Source organism: Rhinolophus ferrumequinum, chromosome 11 (assembly GCF_004115265.2).
Source record: "Rhinolophus ferrumequinum isolate MPI-CBG mRhiFer1 chromosome 11, mRhiFer1_v1.p, whole genome shotgun sequence".
NCBI classification, from domain to species: domain Eukaryota; kingdom Metazoa; phylum Chordata; class Mammalia; order Chiroptera; family Rhinolophidae; genus Rhinolophus; species Rhinolophus ferrumequinum.
The window spans coordinates 42,974,207-42,996,108 of record NC_046294.1 but is presented as its reverse complement, the minus strand read 5'-3'; the positions used below and the strand labels follow the sequence as shown (position 1 = coordinate 42,996,108).

The 21,902-nt window shown below is 33.0% G+C and overlaps 1 protein-coding gene and 1 pseudogene across 4 annotated transcripts in view; one reads left to right on the top strand and one right to left on the bottom strand.

Moving 5' to 3' along the window:
• Positions 1 to 269: 269 nt before the first annotated feature.
• The window catches only part of TMEM41B (transmembrane protein 41B), a 35,575-nt gene continuing 13,942 nt past the window's right edge, over positions 270 to 21,902 (bottom strand). For all 4 annotated transcript variants that reach the window (XM_033120309.1, XM_033120311.1, XM_033120308.1 and 1 more), the window contains exons 3-8: positions 14,641 to 14,758; positions 11,630 to 11,758; positions 5,312 to 5,405; positions 4,565 to 4,669; positions 3,114 to 3,252; positions 270 to 1,642 (exon numbers count right to left, since the gene is read on the bottom strand). In XM_033120309.1, the coding sequence (XP_032976200.1) occupies positions 1,473 to 1,642; positions 3,114 to 3,252; positions 4,565 to 4,669; positions 5,312 to 5,405; positions 11,630 to 11,758; positions 14,641 to 14,758 (755 nt within the window). In that variant the 3' untranslated portion in view covers positions 270 to 1,472. The remainder of the gene's footprint in view (positions 1,643 to 3,113; positions 3,253 to 4,564; positions 4,670 to 5,311; positions 5,406 to 11,629; positions 11,759 to 14,640; positions 14,759 to 21,902) is intronic.
• LOC117030301 (60S ribosomal protein L17-like) lies at positions 11,770 to 14,168 on the top strand (annotated as a pseudogene).

Genomic DNA, 21,902 nt, shown 5'->3' with positions numbered 1-21,902 from the left:
CAAAAGGCCAGATGACATAAGAATAGTATATTACTCAATATATTTTCTTTATATTTACAGTAAATCCATTTGTTAATACTGTGATAGAAAAAATAATAAATCAGTCCACATTATGTAGTAGAAACAGGCTTTGAGGATGATCATACCTCTCACAATAAAAACATACAAGGAATTTCCCCATAGCTGAAGTACTTTTCAACATAACAGTCTTGGGTAAAGGTAAAACTGACAGAGTACTTTACGTTAGGAAGTTATGTCCAAGAATCAAGCATATACCAGCAAAACGCTGTTTCGTTTTTCCAGGACTATTGAAATAGAGTAGTTATCATGTGAGAAGTTAATTATACTTTGAGTTATAAAAAGTGAAAACACTAAATTGGGAAACTGCATTAATCAAAAGCAGCTCCAAACAAAAAAGCCATCAACAGAAATGAAACAAGGCATTCTGTAAGTGTATCATGCAAAGGATAATTACATAATACATACTTTAATGACCAGACTAATAAATAAATGAGGTAAATTTTACAGTCATTGAACAAATAAACTATATTTAACTACTTAAATGTTGCGCTGTCACTGTTTCTGTTTCAAAATATAAAGTAATATTAAATCTAACATCTAAAAACTACATACTTTGAATGTTTGCTTTTTTGATCCCCTTTTGAGATAGTAGAGGGGAACTGAGTAACAAAACATTTCTGAATATAAATTATCACCAATATGATACAATTATCATGTAATCACCATTTTGTATATGCACAGTGGAAATACTGTGAAAACTAGAAAAAAAGATGAAAATAGACTGGTCAGAATTTTAAATTTCAGACTAATCCATGATATAATCTAGAACAGCAAAAAACAATAATAAAATTCACTAAATAAATATAACTTGATATCTTTCCAAATTCAGTAGTCCACTAAGATGCAACTTCTAAACAAATCCATTACCGCAAAGAGAAAAAGAGGAAAAAGATGTAAATATCTTTAGAGCTTTAGTTTTAAGTTTATGCTCTGAAAGGCCAGTATTAGCCAGAACTACAATATTATTTATAAAAATCTAGAATCTTTGCTTTTATATATGTATTTTAGTTATTACTAAGAGATAAGAGAGAAAAATATTAAAATATCAAGTCAAGGGTAAGTATCTATAGCCAGTTCATGAATATATTAAATTGAATCAACTAGGTCAAGAATTTCTTACCATGCCGTTACTAATTATCTATAGCTACCCTTGGAATAGTAATTTACAAGATGGCTACCATAACTATTGACAGCATTTTCCATAGTACATCAATTTTCATTCTCATTTTCTTCTGTCCCGTGACACTTAAATGCGTTATTTTAACTGTCTCATAGGAAATTTTATTTTACAAATCCCTTGTTTCAATTACTAAAGAGGTGATTTTAACACATAAACCTGCCAATCCTGAGATGATGATGATGATAGGAAAACTAAAAGCCAGATGATTTATTCACACAAATTTCTGCTTTAGTTTTTTTTGGAAGATGGCTGGGAGGATAGAGAGAAGAGCCAAAATCATTAGAACAAATACTGAGTTCCAGGAAACAGCTTCCCCTGCTGTTGTAAGCTGGTAGAGTGTTGTTCCTGCCTTGATCGCTACAAAAGAGGGAGGTGCGACACCTAAAAACAAAAACAGTAAGAATCATCAATTGTTTTTTATAATTAAAATTTTCTGCATGTAAAAAATTTATTTTAAGAATATAGTAATCTCCATTTTGGAAATTTTTAATTTCATTTAAAGCCCCCCAAGTTAGTATTTCCATATAAAGAATTACATATTTCATAATCACTTCTTAAGGATAATGGATTTAAAAACCCAAGTTCCCAGAAAATTATTTTATTTGTTGGTGCAAAAGTAACTGTGGTTTAAAAGGTTAAAAATAATTGCAAAACCCACAATTATATTTGCACCAACTTAATATAACATTTATCAAGAGCCTTAACAAAAAAAGAATATGCTCTGATCCAACAATTTCAACTTTAGGAAATAATAGTATGTATGAGCAAAGATCTAGTCTCAAGAATGTTCATCAAATCATTATAGTAATAAAAATCTGGAAATAATCCAAATGTGCAAAAATAAGACTGAGTAAATTGTCTTCATCCCTGGTAGAATATACTTAAAAATGAAGTGGTAGGTGACACTCAGAAATGGAAAGATACTCCAAATATGAGTAAAAGAATATTTTAAACAAGAGCACATGCAAAATGATCACATTTCATTAAAAACCAGAACAAACTGAAAAAAAAAAATGCTTTACCCAAAGCTGAAATTAACTAAATCTCTAGGTATTTCATCTGTAAAATGTGGACAAAAATTCTCTTCTCATTCCATGAATGCTCACATTATTTTATAAAATCCAAAATTACCCCAATGAGATTTTTAAATTTGTCAATGAATTTTTCAAAAAGAAACAATAAAAAAAATTTATCTTGATTATTCTTTTCAAAAAGATCTATTCTCACAAGTATTAACTTAAATTTTAATTTAACAGACACTCACTATATGAAAAATCTGCTAAACAATTCAACTTAAATCTGAAAGAGCAGAATACTCTTACTAAAGAACCATCAGAATTCATAAAATATATAAATGAATCTTTATGTCCACTGATTAATTTCAAAATTAAATGTCAGCTCTTTGAAAGCAAGAACATTTGTTAATCCTTGTTTCCCCCATACTTTTGGTAATGCCCATAATAAATAACGGTTTTAATAAAGTGAAAAATAGGATCAACTCTCTACTGAAAATTAAAGTTCAATATTTCAGTACTTGATTAGAAAACAAAGGAGAAAATTATTCAAATACGGCACCTTGATTTTTTTCCCCTCTCCACTGAAGGAGAGAATGGAGTTTTAAAATGCTGCTTAATCCTTCATGATTAATAAAATATCCAGTAGAGTGCTCTTCTTTAAAAGAAGTAACACAAAAATCAACACAGTCCAACAAACATTTCTGAGCATCTATTTATGCAGGCCAGGCTGTGTCATGGTCCTGGCATGTCTGTAAAGAGTGTGAATTCTAGCCTAGCTGGACATTGGTAGTTATGTACATAATGAGTTCTAACACAGCATAAACCAGGGGCCTTACCTAGAAAAGTGCCAATAAAAAAAACTTTCAAAGGTACATTTATTACAGGAGATGTAATGTTAATAAACCAATTAGGCAGAAATGGTGTTATTCTCAAAAATATAATGTAGTTAATGAGATGTTCTCTATGACGTTCAACCTGTCATAAGAAAGAAAAGAATTAGGATCAAGATGTAGTCAATCTTGAAAATAAATGCTTAATATAAAATACTTTATTTCAAATTCTCCTCTTTGATAGTTCAGAGTTTATCCATTAGAAATGATCAAAAGAGGAGCTTGAAAATTATAATGAACTATTTATCAAATGCTCATTACCAGAGCTAAATAACATGGAATGAAAGGTTTTATTTAAATTGTGCTTCTAGCTTAACATTACACTGCTAAAGATGGTTCTCCATCAGCCTATGAGTACATAATGATGGCTCAACAATGACATTTTAAACATAAAATGGCAAATTTAAACTTATGACTAGATATAAAACATACATCAAGTAACCAAAATTTTAATGTCTTTAACTTCCTACAATGTAAAGGGCTAGGATAACACATCAATCAATATACGTAGCCTCCAATTTTTTAAAAATTCAGATAATCTTTATTTCATGTTATTATAATATCACGTGAGTGAATTCATTCATTATTGATAAATGAGATTAAACAAGTATATGGAAATATTTAATCAGTTAAATATAAGCAGTGGTTACAGTTAACATTTCTTTGAATAACGAGTAAGCTCAATTACAGAAAACAGCTATTCCAAAGAAAAACTTATATGTAAAATGATTTTAATATTCATTACATATGTGGTATAGTGAGAAGAGCACTAACCTACAAGTCTAGATCTTGCTTTACAAGTAAATGTGATTTGGGGCCAAATGTTTAATATCTGTTAAAGTCCTAGTCAGTAAAACAAAGGGGTAAGGCTAAGATCTCTAAAATTCCTCCAAGATTTAACAGAGTTTCTTTTGATTCTTTATTAAAATAGGATTTTCTAAGCAATATATATTGGACTTTTCTGTGTAACAGTGCTTATTTTTATTATTGCTAGTCTTCACAGTAATCCTAAATGAAGATAACGTTGTTCCCGCTGATGAAATGCTTTATTAAAGGAGCGGGCTGATACAAGTTCTTCAGTGACCCGCTGACAGCATAACTGCATCAACACAAAACAGGTGAGGTGTCTAAATATGTGGATTCCTTTACATCAACATTTTGACTTCTCTGCTATGATTGAACTTACTAGGAATGAAGATTTATAATTACTGTTATAGGTACAAAAACTTTGTATTTGAAATTATTAACCTTCATTATTTGCCTACTGCTTGATTTTGTTTTGGACAAAAGATCATTTTTATTAAAGCCCTGAGTCTGAGTTAATTGATGTAGAACTATACATTAACCTCCCAATTAGCCAAAGAATTACATTAAATAATTAAAAACTACATGTTTACCTGCTGTGACCATTTTACTGCTTTCTCTGTTAGGTATTTGTACACAACTGGCCTCCCAACTAAATACGAGAGCATGTAGCAGAATGAGGCACCGAGTCCAGAACACTAGAAAATAACAAGAAGCCATAAGCATTTTGTATTTTTCCATCTTATTCACATGAATGTATTCAATGAAGGAAAAGCTTGACTAGTTTACTTCTCTTGGGGCGTGGGGAGGATACTCTTGCAGAGATGTATGGCATCCCTTGCAGAGAACAAGAACCCATTGGATCTAGTCCTTTCTCAGACCAAATTATAACTAAAATGAGACCAGCTACAACAAACTGGCATTTGTGATTAAATTTGGTGACTATATCCAAATATTTAATGTTAGCCTTTAGCCCAAGAATAAAACTTCAAGAGCCGATTTTGTTTTCAATTGCTATGCTTAAAAATACCACCCCCAGCCCTGGGACTTAACTCATTTTGCCCACCAACACTCTTGGACTATTTTTACAAAACACAGTAAGAAAAGGTAAAAACAGAGCCTATGAATGCAATTAAGGCTATGATACCCCAGTCCAAGGGGAAAAAAAACAAACTATAACACCTCCTTATGAAGGATATTACTTTAACATTAAACACCTCTTAAAACTAATGAGTTTATGCTTATATTGACTAGCGGAATTAGTAATGCCATCCTCCTCCTCATTCTCTTTAAAGTATGATTTTTTTTTCTAGTCTCCCAATTTTACTTTATATACTTACCAAACAAACAAGAAATAAGGCCAGTGGAAAGGGATAAAGAAACCCTGAGAGTATACTGAGGAATATGGAGCCTGGAATAGCAAATGTTTGCAAGCTGTTAACTTTTAAGTTAAGGATTAAAACATAATTAAGTGGAATTTTTAAAAGACAAATCCAACATTTCAGGAAAAAAGTATCAGTACATAAATTAGCATGTTAAGATTATATCCATATTTCAGTATTAAATAAAATTATAGTCAAAAATTTAAAAATATGACTCCTTGGTTGTAATGCCTTTAACTCTAAATTGAAGATTTACTAACACGTACCAGATATAGAGGAATTCGGCCAAAAAAACAGGAATTAGGAATTGGAAGAAAAAAAAAGACACAGAAGAAAGAAAAAGTTCTTCAGTAACCTTTTAAATAATATGCTTCTCAAATGCATTGTATTTACTCCCCAATGTTTTCAGGAAACATGATTTCTGTGGAAATCTAGGTACATATAAGGTATAATAATTACTTATTTCTAATTTAACTTATTGACATTTGCCTCAATTCACTAATTTAAAGAATGGGTTAAAAACATAGTAAAAATCACAAATCTTATTTTGAAAACAATTGTTTTCAACTTTTCTCTAGTTGCTAGTTTTGTCTTGGAGCCAAAACTAAGCAACATGATTTACTTACAAGTCAGACTGAGTGAACTCCCTCAACATCTCTCCTTCCTACTTTAAAATTTCTATCTTCATCCATTAAATCTCCTTTTTTCTCTAGTTCCCACTTTACTCATGTTTTCATTTCAGTTTTCTTCCTCCTGGGTTCTTTCTCCAACTTCTTGCTCTTTCATGGGATCTGTCCTGTATAAAACCACTCAGATATCCATAAGCCAAAGAAAATCTAGGCTTTCCTTGACAGAGGTGTATCTGTCTCCTTGCTACCCAGCTGACCAGTCCACTTCCGTACTGAAATATCCTCGCAGCCTAAATTAACGACTTTTTCTCAAGTCATTTTTTAGTGACCCATGCATAGGATTAAACATCCTCTCTCATGAAACTTCCTTTTCTTCTACATTACGGATCATTCCTTCTCTAGTTTTTTCCTTCTCCTCATCCTCAAATCTGGGACCTAACACTCTGTTAGCCACACTCTCCCTTTCCTTTAACAAAGACAGCAATTTCCATGGCTTCAAGTATATGGCCATATATACCGATAACTGAATTCTCTATCTCCCAGTCAACCTTTCCAGTCAAATAACCATCTCAAATAACTGTCTTTCCAGTCTCAAATTTTCCATCTACTGCATACCTCCATTAAAAAATAATTAAAAATAAGCTTTATTAATTTATTACAGAGCTCTTCAGAACTTGATAGAAAATTTGAAACACATATGAAAGTAGAGAAACTAGTATTATAATGTCCTATAAAGCCATACACAGCTTCAACTATTAACACACAACCTTGGTTTGTCTGTATCTCTTATATTGGATTATTTTGAAGAAAACCCCACACATATCATTAAAAATACGCAACTACTTTAATACCTTTAAAAGAATTCCTTTTCTAACATAAGTATAATACCACTGTCAGAATTCAAGAGATTAACTATAATACCTTACTATCCTAAATATCTATTGGGGATGCCAAAAAAATGTATCCACATGACTTGTATTCATCTTTTGTTATCAGTATATATTTTTACAATTTTAATAGTTTTTCCTTTTTAAAAATGTGTATACATTTTTTTGGTACCCTCTGTATTTAGTCTGTGTTCAGATTTCCCAAAATTTTTCTTTTACAGCTGCTTTGTTCAAATCAGGATTTAAAAAAAAAAGCCCACACATGGCATTTGCTCACTGTAGCACTTAAGTGTAGTTTCCTTTTTTTTTCCTTTCAATTTATTTGTTGAAGAAACCACGTCATTTGTGGAATTTACCACTGTTTGAATTTTGCCTATTGTATCCCTTAGAATGTTTTAATACATTCCTCTTTTATTTTGTAGTATTAACAAAGCCATTTTTCTCTCTGCATGAAAATGTAATTTGAGCTTAACTTTCTAGTTTTATTTAGATCTGTATTTCTTTTCTCTTACATGAAAAAAACTTGGTTCTCAATGTCACAAATACCTATTTGCTTTACATACTATTAAATATATCTTATATAAAATATATACAGTAGTATAGTTCTGAAACTCTTTATATATTTAAAAATTTCAGAACAATATTACCAACAATATAATAACTGAGAATAGTTTGATTTCTTTCGTATTTATCCCAGAAGGGATGTACAGTCACATTATTGTTTTCAAGGTCATTTGAAATAATTCCTCTAGATAGTCACACCCCCAACAACTGAATATACTGTTAAATTCATCATTTAATTTTGCTTTAGATTTTAAAAAATTTTGGTAAAATTTACCATCTGAACCATTTTCAAGTGCCCAGTTTGGTATTAGTTAAGTACTATCACATTGTTGTGCAACCAATCTCCAGAACTCTTTTCATTGTGCAAAACTGAAACCCTATACTCTTAAACAACACTCCCCATTTCCTCCTCGTCACAGCCCCTGATAACTATCCATTGACTTTCAGTCTCTATGAATTGGACTACTCTAGGTACCTCATACACACAGAATTATACGGCACGTCTTTTTGCAACTGGCTTATTTCACTTAACATGATGTCCTTTAGGTTCATCCATGTTGTAGCATGCCATTAGAATTTCCTTTTTTTTAAGGCTGAATAACATTCCATGGTATATACACACCACATTTTATTTATTCATCCATTAAAAAACACTTGGGTTGCTTCCACCTTTTGTGTATTGTAACACTGCTATGAACATGGGTATATCTTCAAGACGCTGCTTTCTTTTGGTTATATACCCAGAAATGGGATTGCCGAATCATACGGGAATTCTATTTTTCATTTTTTGCAAACATTATGTTTTCCACAGCCGCTGCACCATTTTACATTCCCATCAAGCATGCATAGGGGTTTCAATTTCTCCATATCCTCATCAAAACTTGTTATTTTCTAGTTTTTTTTATAGTACCCATCATAATGGGTATGAGGTTGCTTTAGTTTTAAGATTCCTGTTTCTTTTCATTTTAATTGGTTGTATAATTATGTGAAATATAAAGTCAAATTTACGCAATAAAATAATTTGAGAAGTTTCTCTTTGATCCCTGTTTCATCTCTATCACTTAATAATATATCTTCGATATAATGCCTTAAAAGCACATTTACTTCTCACCCTTTTTAACAGCTACATAGTACTCCAGTGTTTACATTTACCATGGTTTATTCAACCAGTCCCCTATTGATTGACATTTGGGTATAGATACTTCTATTTGAATATTTAAAACTCAGTATATCTTAAATCAAAGTAAATGTTAATCTCCTTTCCCAACCGCAAACAGGGTCCTTTACCTATTTCACTTTTTTCTAATAGGTCAAAAATACGAAGTCAAAGAACTTCCAAAAATAAGACTGGCATAATATTAATAATTGCTGAAGATGGGTGATGGGCACATAGGAGTTCATGATATGATTTTCTTTACTTTTGTGTATGTTTTAAACTTCCCATAATAGGAGAAATTTTTAAGTTACTCTTTTAGCCTCAGGGAAACAAACAGGAATGTGATGTTGGTGACACTTTTACTGTCAAAAGTTCTCAATGACTACTCAATACCAAAAGAATATTCTAAATTCCTTAGCGTGGTACTCGAAGTTCTCCATAATCTGAGTACAGTGCCTAGACAATCTTCCTAAAATTAATTCTAAATAAATAAATAAATAAATAAAAATTAATTCTTAATCCTCCCCTGCCCATACCTTATACCCTACCTAAACTGAATTACTGATCACTTCCTAATCATGCCTGGTGATTGTAAGCGCTTCTCTAGACTTGCTCTGTCTAGAATGCGCCATATCTCTACCCATAACTACCTATTATTCCAGATGGAAATAGTTCTGTTTTTGAATGCTCAAAACTAGATTTGTACTTAGCAAATATTTTTAAAAGCTGGTTAAATGAATACATGCTAGGAATGAAGTAACTGTAATGTACAAAGTGATTTCTATGAGTTTGAAGCTAGGTATTACAAATGAAGGTCCTAGGACTGCACTGTTGAGTAGAGCCCACTAGCCACATGCAGCTGTGGAGACGATGAAATGTGCCTAGTCTGAACTGAGATGTGCTGTATGTATAAAATACAGACATTTCAAAGACTTACTATCAAAAAATAATGTAAATTACCTCAGTAATAATTTTATGTTGATTACATGTTGAAGTAATATTTTTGATATATTGGTTCAAGTAAAACATATCATTAAAATGCATGTCAGGTGTTTTCTTTTTACTTTTTTAAATGTGCCAGCTAGAAAATTTTTAAATTACATGTGGTTCATATTAAATTTCTATTAATCAGTGCTGTACTAGTTATATGCCCTCAGATAAAGTCTTTCTCGTTTTAAAAAAGTATCTTTTTAATACTCAACTTAAGATTCAAAAGTGTAAATTAAAAAAATTCATAAAACATTAACAAATTATCTTATAAAAAATCTAAAACGTGATGCAAAATCATTACAATTATTTAATTATTAAACAAACAGTAATATGCAATAAGACCTTATGAATGGACATTAACCAATAATTTAAAATTTAAAACCAAGTATATTTTGTAATAATAAACCCATTCCTACACTTCCAACTCACTTTCTACAGGGCACTTTATTCTCTTCTACTAATTTGCATGAGATATTAAGACAATCAGGCTACAACATTACCCGATAGGTGGTCAATATTCATTTATGCTATCTGGCTCACTGACCCAACGGGTGGGCATTGCCTTTATTCCTCAGCCATATATCCCTCCCTAAATGGGGTAAAAAAGATGATTTTCTAAAGTAAATAGAAACTATATGCCATGTTCACAAAATGTTCATAAAAACTTTACAAAGCCAAATAAAAGAGATGAACCAAGTTTTTTTCTTATTTGGGGAAAATATTTTAATTTATGGTTAAAGAATATAAAGGGAAAATAACCTGTGAGCCTAATACTAAAGATTTCATAGATGGGTGACAAAATGGAATAGGAAAAGGCAGCAGTTATGGATTTCTTAAACCAGTTTACATACAATTAAAACAGTTTGTATACAAATAGCTGCCCCAAGAGACCTGTCAAAAGACAGGTGTATAATAATTATTCTCCAAATTTTCCCCAAATTTGAATTTTTCTAATAATACATAGGGAAGATAATGACAAAGCACATATCTACATAAAGTATGTTACCTAAGTAAAACTGTATGCCACCAGCTGAGTAAAAGAGCAATGTTTGTATTAACAGCAAAAGCTTTTGTAAACATATTTGTCACTAAGATATATATATATATATATATATATATTTCCAAAAGAAATCCAAGAAAAGAAAATGCTATTGAATTTTATGAGAAAAGGTTTTAGTTGAAAAGTCCAACAAACCAAAAGAAATTCTGGAAACAAAAAAGGGAAGCAAGCATAAAAATAGTATGAGAGAATTAACAAAGTAACTTGCCTTTTTAAAATAAAAGCTGGTTTTAAAAGGACAATGATTACTGTTACAACATCAAAGATAATGTTTTTCTTTAACTGAGATTTGGAAAATAGAATAAAAGATACAAAAAATCAGAAATTAAAGTCCACAGATTGGAAGATTAATCACTAGTAGCATAAGCAGCTTGAAAATATTTAGAAAGAATAAAGTTATTTTCCTGACTAGTTAAAATACAACACATACGTTTATAAAACAAAGAAATAAGTATTTACGTACTATGAAAAAAAAAATCCTTACTCTTTAAATGACTATCTTCTTAGGATTTTTTTTTTTACAGAAAAAATGATTAAATGGAAGAAAAAAAATCACAAGGAAAAATGCATAATATAACATATAGAAAAGCAAAAACATTAAATACAAATTATATCTTCAAACCTAAGGAAATTTTTAAAAAATATAATGGTATGGTGACTATTAATTCAAAATAATTATTTAAATTAAGAATCAATTAACTAATAAAATAATAATAAATAAAATAATTATTTCAAATACAAAGGAAAGGAAAATATTTATAAGTAGAATGAGCAGAATACAATAAAACTGGTAATAAATATCCAGAAATAATAACTGAGTTGAAGAGATAGTATTAAAGAATTTTTTATAATTTTTCAATATTCTATTTAATATCATTATATGGCATTAACAATTTTTTAAAGGAAAAAGTGATGTATAACTGAACAGTTCTTTTACAAAAATCTTTTTCTTGAACAAAAGTAGAAAACATTTTTCAATTAAAAGGATACAAAATATATGTAGCAAAATATGCTACAAGTACTTGTACATAAAAGGTGTCCTTATATTTGGATAAAACTTTTCCTAGAGCCTTGGCATCATCCATATCTCTGGGAACCTTCATATTCACTCTTTCTTCTCTACAGAAATAAAATTAAAGTGAAAAATTTTAAATCAGAAATTTGCCAAGATAATTAACATTACAGTCAGTCAACTTCAAAACATGAAGTTTTATCCAAAATGATGGCGCCTTGATCTGTAATATGTTAAGTACAAATTCACAATTTTTAAGTTCAAAAGTCTAAAATTATTTGTTTTTTAATGCTTTAATATAATTAATATAATATAGTGAAACATGTACTCTACATATGAAAGCTCAGGATGACCCAAATTAAAAAGATTAAAAGCATCTGCTTCAAGGTTAGTGTAAATTTTGAATTAAGAAATGAACCACTGATGTTAGCAATATTTAAAACATATTTAACATTATTTTGGGTAATTCTCATGATAAGCTTAAGTCAATAATCAATTACAATTGAAATTAAGTAAAAATTTTATTGAATTTACAGTTTACACCTTTTCTGCAATATTCCACTCGAAGTTCAGATAAAAACTTAAACATTGTCTATGTTGTACATCTGAAACTAATATAATATTGTATGTCAACTATAATTGAAAATAAATTTTAAAAAACTTAAACATTTCCCTTTCTATTAATTTTACTTTATATTTGGTTTCTTGTTTGGAATGGAATGATTTCTTGCTCATAAAAACCTCACATAATCATCTTTGCATTTAATGTATATTGTTTACATGATACAATTTATTTACATGATAAAATTTAACTGACCTTGGACAATAATGTCAGAATACTGTTTAAGTCCTATAAAAATAGCAGGTAAATGGGTTTTCTCATCATAAATTTAAAACTTGAGAAAACTCTTTATAGGGATGTGCTGCACACACACATACAACACAAACACAGAAAGAAATAAGCAGAATTATAAAAGGTTTATATTAGCATATTATACATGTGATGTTAGAACAGACTGGGAACAAAGATAATCTTAATCTACACTCTACATTCTTTCCCTCTTTTAAGTCAGCTTTTTATTTCTTACTGTCTGATCAAAACCAGAAAGGATCTAAAATTCAATCATACTAATATTAACATAATACAACATGCCATCCTCCCAAAGGCATTTACACTGATGCAGAAATCAAACTACTAAAATATAAATAGGTTTACAAATTTTCAAGCATAAGAAATTGTTAATGAAAGGACTTTAGAGGAAAACAGGAACTTCCTGATACCTTGAAATGACATTTCAGCTATACATTACCACACCAGGCTGGCCCTGGTTGAAAGTCTAACTACATTTTAGTAGTCCCATACGTAATCCATGATTACACAAGGGTAGTATTATTGTGGTTAAATAGCCATGGGATATTTTGCCCTATTAAAGTATGTTTCAGGTCCATAATCTCTTTCCTAAAATTCAAGAAACTCTGAAAACCAACAGTTCTTTATGATTTGTCAGCAAAACTTAACCCACACTTACATAAAGTTATTTATAGTCTTTTATGACGCAGGTTTCTCTGCAAAATTATTAATGTATTTGATTATGGGTAGTTGCCCCAGATCTTGCTGGAGGTACTACATAATGTTATTTTTCAAAAATGAAAAAACTGTAATTCTGAAACTCATTTCAATCCCAAGGTTTTCGCTAATTGGGGATGTGTACCAGATATACAAGTCTTTTATAAGGTCCATTTTACTGTGAAAAGTACCTATTCAAGACTATATCATTTCCATAAAACAGGAAAGAGAAAAAGAGCTAAGAGACACAGATGTGGTAGGTGAGGAAATGAATAGAAGCAAGACAAAAATTGGTCACAAGGAAAAGTAGGCAGGGAGAACACAGGAATGGAAAAGGGGGAAAGCAGAGACCATCAGTGTTTTTCCAACTGCAGGTCAATACCTCTATGGACTATAAAATACATTTACTTGGTCACTACTAGCATTAAAAAATAAAATGAGCTCTTCCCTTAAGCAGCCTGAGGTAACTCAGAAAATGGTTCACTATTCGCTTGACCCAGAGAACCCCACAAAAGCGTGTAAATCAAGAGGCTCAAATCTTCATGTTCATTTTAAGAACACTCGTGAAACTCGTGAATCAAGGGTATGCATATCTGACAAGCCACCAAGTATCTAAAGGATGTCACGTCACAAAAGCTATGTGTGCCGTTCCGTCATTACAATGGTGGAGATGGGAGACGTGGCCAGGCCAAACAGTGGGATTGGACACAGGGTCAGTGGCCCAAAAAGCTCGCAGAATTTTTATTGCACATCCTTAAAAATGCGGAGAGTAATGCTGAACTTAAGGGTTTAGATGTGGACTCTCTGGTCATTGAGCACATCCAGGTGAGCAAAGTTCCCAAGATGCAGCACAGAATTTACAGAGTCCATGGGTGGAAGAGGAGGTTGCACAGAAGAAAAAGATCGCCCAGAAAAAATTGAAGAAACAAAAACTTATGGCCCAGGAGTAAATTTAACATCAAATAAATGCTAATAAAACTATAAATAAATTAACAAAATAAAATAAGATAAAATAAAAGTAAAAATAAATAAAAGTAGAGATAAAATAACAGTTTAGAAAATATCAGAAACCACCATCCGTTTCACAAAACTTGAACTTTGTTTTGTATGTATATATACATGCAAGTGAAGGGGGAAGAGGAGGAAGGCATAGGCACATGTGTGTAGGATCATCAGAAAGATGAGGCCTTAACTAGGCGAGCAGAGCTAGGCAAACCCTGCATAGAAAATCAAGAGGCAGACCTGGAGAGAAGTATTTAAATAACAGTGTCAACATGGACTCGCTACAAGCCATGAGAGCTGATATACTACAATCAGCTCTGTTGCTTACAACAGTTCTGTTGCTTAAAATTAGTTTAACTTTTAATCCACTTTCATCTCTATAGATGTCTAGACTTTTGCAGTTTCTTTCAGTATACTTACTCACTAAGCTGAGGAAAATTTTTATATACCAAAAACATAACAAAAGCTGCAGATAAGAAAATGGACACCAATATAAGAAGCGACATTCTTGCTGACCCAGCTTCTACACAGGCTTTTTCTGAAAAGGAAAAACAAAAAAAGCTATAATTAAGATAAATATAAAGGACGACAGTATTCCAAGCCAGCAAATAATTTCCTTAAAGGCTTTCCTCCCAAAAAAGTGTTCACACTCTGGCCAAAACACTGTGTCGTTAAATTTTAAGTACAACTGTATTTGATGTTTATTAACTGGGCATAGTACTTTTCAGGGCTCTATCCATTTTAGAAGCACGAAAAAGCAGAACACCAGAATCTATAGCTTTGGTTTGCTGAGAAGCCAAACGGGGGAGAAAGGCATTACTCTAACTGCTGTCACTGACTTGCAGTTGTATATATCTATACTGGCAGCTGACAGCACAAACAGAATGGCCTCTTAGGGAAAATGAGGCATCTGGCATGACTTCAACAGTCATAAGAACCCAAAGATTCGCTCACTAATGCAACCGGTGAATGTTATACTTTCTCTTTACACCAAAGGCTTCAGAATATAGTTGAACCTCAAATGTTCTGGGCGGCTCTGTAATTCCAGGAATGGGAGAATTTGTTTGCCTTCCCTCACAAGGTAATTCTTAGTGTCATCTCAAAAATCACATGCGAGATAAAAGAAATGAGATCCAGGAAACAGCAAACAGAAGAATGAGCAGGGCCGTTTCTCCCAGAAGCAGTCAATAGTGGAGAGACCAGGACACCTTAATACCTAGTACTCATTGGGAAAGAGGAAGAAGTGGGCGGTTCCATTTGTGTTGCCTACATTTACCATTACCCCATGTATATAATACTGATAACACTCAGGGGATTCTAAAAATAGATGTATACTATAATTAGGATTTATTATGTTTAGTTCTCTGAGAATGTTCTCTACCACTGTGCCCCAAACTACTGCCTATGTAACTTTTATATATGCTTTTATGAAGTATCCTAAACAAAACTATAGGACTGTTCGTACTCTATTAATTTAGCAAATCATTCTTCATGAACAGTGATAAAGGTGTATTAGACAGGTGTCCCTGCCTGCTCTACTTACCGCTCCCCTTCTCTGGAAACTAGCACCTTTTCCATGCCTATGCATCGCCCTCCCCAAAAAAGGCACCAATCTCACTGGCCCTATTCTTACCATGAGATTCCAACACTACCTCCCAAACATAGAAGGCTGACTCGCCCAAGGTTGGACATCTGACCCAAGTAGAAACAATTCATTATTGGCTGACCAAATTTTCTCTTCAGAATTTAAAGAAAAAGAGATACTGTTTTCAAGGAATAGTAAATCTTGAGGCTGAGGGTCAAGCAGTGAAGGTCACAGTCAATAACATGGCAAGCCAAACACATGTGCCAGAAAATGTAAGAGGGGAGGTTGGAACAGAAACCCACAGAGCAGAAATGGGAGAGATAGCTAACTTACTCAATTTTTTAAATTTTCCACTTCCCTTGAAGCCTAGTTAGATTTCATTTCTTGTTCATGGATATTAGCGTAACAGTCTCTTACATTCTTAGAACTTCCCTTTTTTCTTTGTGCTGGTTTAAACTGATTTCTGTTCCTTTTCAACCAAAAAGCCTTAACTTTCATTTTATCCCTTGTCTCACTATGGCAGTTTTATATACGTTACAACTGAATTAGTAACATTTTGCTAAATTTTATGTTGAACATAGAGCAGCAGCAACCATACAGCCCCTTCCTACTCAAAGCGTGTTCTGCGAACTACATGAATCAGCAAGTATCACCAGTGAGCTTGTTAGAAATGCAGACACTAAGCCAGCATCCCAGACTTACTAAATCAGAACCTGCATTTTAATAAGATACCCAGGTGATTTACATGCACAGTAAAGCGTAAGAAACAACAATCTGGTTCCCCCTACCTATTTTACCGGATGAAAATTTACATCCGCTGACGGCGGCCTTCAAGTTTACCCTATGTGCTCAAAAAAATTTTTCCCTCTACTGTGGAGTTCGAGTATACATGCATAAAGTAGTCAAAATATCAACTTTTTTTGTGTGTGGATTTTTGACACATTTTGGAGGAAAAAACAAAACTTGAAATCAATTAAAGCAGTGAAAGGGTTAAAGTAAATAGAGGCCCAAAGGAGGTTACACTATCTGTTAAAAAACAAACCCTAAGCAACTGAATAGTGTTAAGTATATCTTCAAAGCATTTTACTATCCATTTACAATACATTCAATTTCTGCTGAAACACCAACTGCTAAATATATTAAATATAAATTATTCTTATCTGTTCATTGAAGCAGGTTTTCTGAGACACAATATTAGGTTTATCGAGTTCTAGTGTGTGAACAGTAAGATTAAAAAATTGTCTTTTCCAATTTTCTGTAATCTAAACACATTAGTTAATCAGCCTGATCTCCCAACTAGTCCCTATCATTTTATCTTTATGTTTCATCTTAATCTCAAAAACGACTTTTACTTCAAAAACCAAGTCACAAATAGAAACTTACTTGCTCATATCATAGTTCTAAAATTTACTGCAGGAAGAAATGGGATCATAAAATAATACAAAAGATGCCTTCAATGGAATAATAAACCAAGCATCCCTGCCTCCTAATACTCTAGTTCATTAATTCACTAATGTATTTATATTCATGCTTTTTTGCAGAACAGAGAATTAAACAGAGACTTTAAACATCTGAGGTGGGTCAAATATGAAAACATCTCTGCAGAATCTTATGATAAATGCCGAATTGTCCACTACATTTTGCCCTGATTATATCTAATTCAATGCCTGGTCTTGAAGACTCTTAATATACCGTTATCTACTCACCCTAAAAAGAAAAAGAGTAATCAGCCAAAAGTTAACAAAAATTACAAGTGTATACCAAAACCAATTCAACCAAAAAAAAACCCTATTTAAACACACACTGTTCTCACAAGGCTAAAATGGTTATTTTCCTACTTTACTAAATAAAGAGGCACTCTACTAGAAAAGGAATAAGGATAATACATAGTGAGTTATTTAGCACAGGTGTCTATGGATTGACATCAAAGCAAAGACATGTTAACACGGTGTGATTTTTCTGGAGGTCTATTAATTCTTAAAGGTATGCTACTTTTAAATCTATCTGGAATTAATTTGCCCAGCCCTCACTTTTCATTTGCCTATTAGAATCAGGTTCAGAGCACAAAAAGAACTGATACAAATAATTTAATATTATGGATATCTTTCAAATTCTTCAAAACCATTAACAACTTTGTTTTTTGTTTGTTTTTCAGCCTGTAAATATTCATAGACACAGAATTTACCTGTAAGAATAAACGGCTGATTTTTTTCTCCCTTTCTTGGAACTTCTCTTTAGAGTTTCTACTACACAAGGTATGCACTCAAATGTAGAGTTGCTTAGGACTATCTGCTGAGCATCTGTTATGTACAAAATATTTTGCTCAATGTCTGTTCCCAAGAAGCTATATCCTCACGGAATGGTACAAAGGGGCTTCGAGTTTATAGGAAAGCAAGATTACTGGTCTAGAGTGACCAAAGCAAGATTCAGAGAGCAGGGGGAAATTTAGTTGAAGACTATAAGACGAGAAAAGAGTTTACATCCTTCTAACCTGTACTGCAGCTAAACATATTTTTGACACTTCAACAGGTAACACAGTTCTCAAATTAAAAATTAAATAAGACATTTAGCATGCTGGCTGTAAAATTAAACGATAATATTTTTCTTCCCACTATGAATTCACCAGTCCTAAATAAGGAATCAGAGGGGAGAATGACATCAAACATTTAACTGGACTATACAGAACACTATCTACTCTGAGAATTCTCTGAGTACACAATCACTCTCAGTGCTACTTGTCGTCTCACAGTTGGATGATGGAATATATACACTTAAACAAAATGAATCCAAGTTAATTTTCTTCACTTTCTAAAATAAGGCAAACTTTTGTAAGCACTATGTAACACACAAAAAACCACTGATAAGAATGCAATAAAACTACGTGATGTTCAGTAATGAAGCTCTCTCACACAAACTGGTAAATAGGGAGTGTTGGTTATTATGATTCAAAAATCCTTCTTGAGTATAATTCTAATAAACCCAGAGGCTAGCATGTAATTCATTTAGTTCTAAACAGAGAGAAAAGGTGAAGATCTTGTTCTAACTATAACTCTACATCTAAGTGTGTAGCATACAAATTTATAATGTGCCCTCTTCCAGCTGCATTAGACACGTGTATTATTTAGCATTTAGAGCTACCTACACCAGTACTTTATACATTCATTAACCTCTAAATCTTCCATCATACTAACTCCCAATCTGAATTATCCCATTATCTACTTTTCCAACCCCCTCCCAGGACAAAGGTACTGTTAGAGAAAGTCAGATCATCATGCTCCCTTGGCCTACAACTAGTTCACATGTTTTTCCATCTTCAATTAAGGTTATCACTGGCAAACAATAATCCCTTTACAACACTCTCCAAAAGGGTTATTTCAAGTCTCTTCAAGCTTTTAATTCTACCTTTCCCTACTCTCAACCAATGATACTGCCTCCATACTTTATGAGCTCCCCAATCTATAACTCAAGGTCTGCTCACAAAATTATCTTCCGTTGTCCCTTTCCCTTATCTTTGCATTAAATGCAAGCACAGTTCTGTCCAGATCTTGCTCTCAAAATTCTCCATTCACCCTGTATCTTCAATTCTTTCCTCTTACAAGCACCTTTTCTCTAACTCCTATCCTGAAAAATCGTAACTTAACCTTAATGCCCCTGCAGTAGTTCCCTGTTTCTCTTATTACTTTCATATCAAAACTTTTTGAAAAGCAAAATCTTCCTCTGCCTACAAGATCTTAGGAATGACTTTTTTTTTTTTAAGATTTTTTTTTTTTTTAACAGGACTTTATTGGGGAACAGTGTGTACTACCAGGCCGGTTTTCCAAGTCAAGTTGTTGTCCTTTCAATCTCGGTTGTGGAGGGTGCCGTTCAGCTTCAAGTTGTTGTCCTTTCAGTCTTTTGCCGTAGCTAGTTGCAGGGGGCACAGCCCACCATCCCTTGCGGGACTTGAGGAATTGAACTGGCAACCTTGTGGTTGAGAGCCCACTGGCCCATGTGGGAATGGGAATCGAACCGGCAGCCTTCGGAGTTAGGAGCATGGAGCTCTAATCGCCTGAGCCACCAGGCCGGCCCCAGGAATGACTTTTAATGGTCTAGTCCACTAGTTTTCAACATTCAGTGTTTCCTAGACCTATACTTGATCCCACCATGAAGGAAACTAAGACCCATTTCTCCTGAGGACATAACTTCACAGGGACTCTAACAAGTTTTTTAAGGTCTCAAAAATCGATTGCTGTATTGCTGGAAGTAAATTTTATTTCAAGGGCTTTCAAATTTTTAAATTATTACAATAAAAAGTGGCCGTATCGAGTATAAATTTAAACAGCTAAAAATAACTATAAAATACAAAGAATTAACCACTTTACACACACACACACACACACACACACACAGAATGTTTGTAGGTAGCAGAAGAAATAGCACTACCAATTTGATATAAAAGTTCATTCATTCTCTAAGGTTTATGCCCTGCAACTCTGTTACCATTCAACCCACACACCCTCACTCATTATCATTTAACCACTTTCAGGCACCTCCCCCAGTTTGCTGAAGACAGTCCAAGCTTACAGTAAACTTCTTAATAATCTTAAAAGATTCATCATCCATTTAGATGATCCACCCAGCCTCAAAGTTCTTACTGCTATTTCTATTCAACTTTAGCCACCCACTTCCAGGGGAATCCTAAATTCTCACATCACCAGAGACTGCTCTACCGTGGACATTTTAAATCCCAATATGCCATTCCTTGATCACCTTTATTCTTTGATGAGCTTATTCCTTCCATTTCCTCCCCTCTGTTGGACTCCTCACTTCTCTTCCTTCCATGCCCTGCCTGGACTCCATGGTGTATCATCTGAAGCAGCACCTTTGATTGGAATCCTTATTCTTTCCTTATATCTAATCTAACCCAAAATCGGTGCTATAAATTCACTTTCTTCAGTCCTACACCAAGATGTATAAACATAAATAGAGAAAAATCATGAGATATCCATCATAGAGATCCATGTCTTTGGGAAAACTGACTTAGCCTAATTCCTACTCCCTTTTCTAGGTGTAGGACATGAATCAGGCTGAGCCAATCAGGTTATTCATACCCTCTGACAACAGTGATAGGTTCAGGGACAAGCATTTGATCTGAGGCAATATAATCAGAGTGAATATCTAGACTTTTATTGGTAATGCTAGGAAAAAGTTTCTCAAAATTAACAAGGAAGCATTTACCTGTACCTTCAGGAGGAAACAACTTGAAGGTAAAGCCGACATCAAGTAAGCAAACCAAACAGAAATATGATCCTGATGAGATCACTGAGCCCCTGGTTCCAGACTATAGCCAGTGAGTCCCACTTAAGCTCTCGACTATAGTTCTATGAACCAATAAACTTCCTTTCAGCAAGGGTTTCAATTGTGTTTTCTATTGATTATAAGCAAAAGAATCCTGACACATAATATTTGGGTTGAGACTGGCATCAACCAATAGGCTGATACCTTGATGTCCAGTTGCCAATTTTAACCTTAGTTCCCAGTTATCAGTAATCAGAGCTTCTTTTGTCTTCTTAGCCAGTGTCTTGCTCATAGCAGATCTTCAAAGACTGTCTGTTGAACCAAATTAGCAAGCTAGGATCTAGAATAGGCATCTGAGAGGGATTAATTATCCAAGTTCGAACAATATTGTATTCTAAAAATAATAAAACCAACTTCAAGACAGTGTTTCTCACACATTTTTCTTTTTTTACTGCATTCCACAAGAAGCAATATATCATGATCTGGTACACACAAAATCTATATAACTGGAAAAAAAAATTCAAAGAACAATACCCCCTACTACATGCAAAGCTATTTTCTCTTCCATTTAAAAAAAAGGGGGGGGGGGCCTCATCATTACTAACCAAAAGCATTTCCCATTGCTCACAAGGGTAATGACATATATGTTGAAAAATACAGTCCTAGGAGTTCTCTTAAATCAAAATGGGGAACTTCTATGACTTGCCAGGAAACAGATCAGCCAGGGCAAACAATACCAAAGAAAATAAAATACCCTGGTCCAGGCACCCTTGCACACAGATTAGGGGAAGAGCCTTTTAGGTGGTTCTACCTGTTGTCT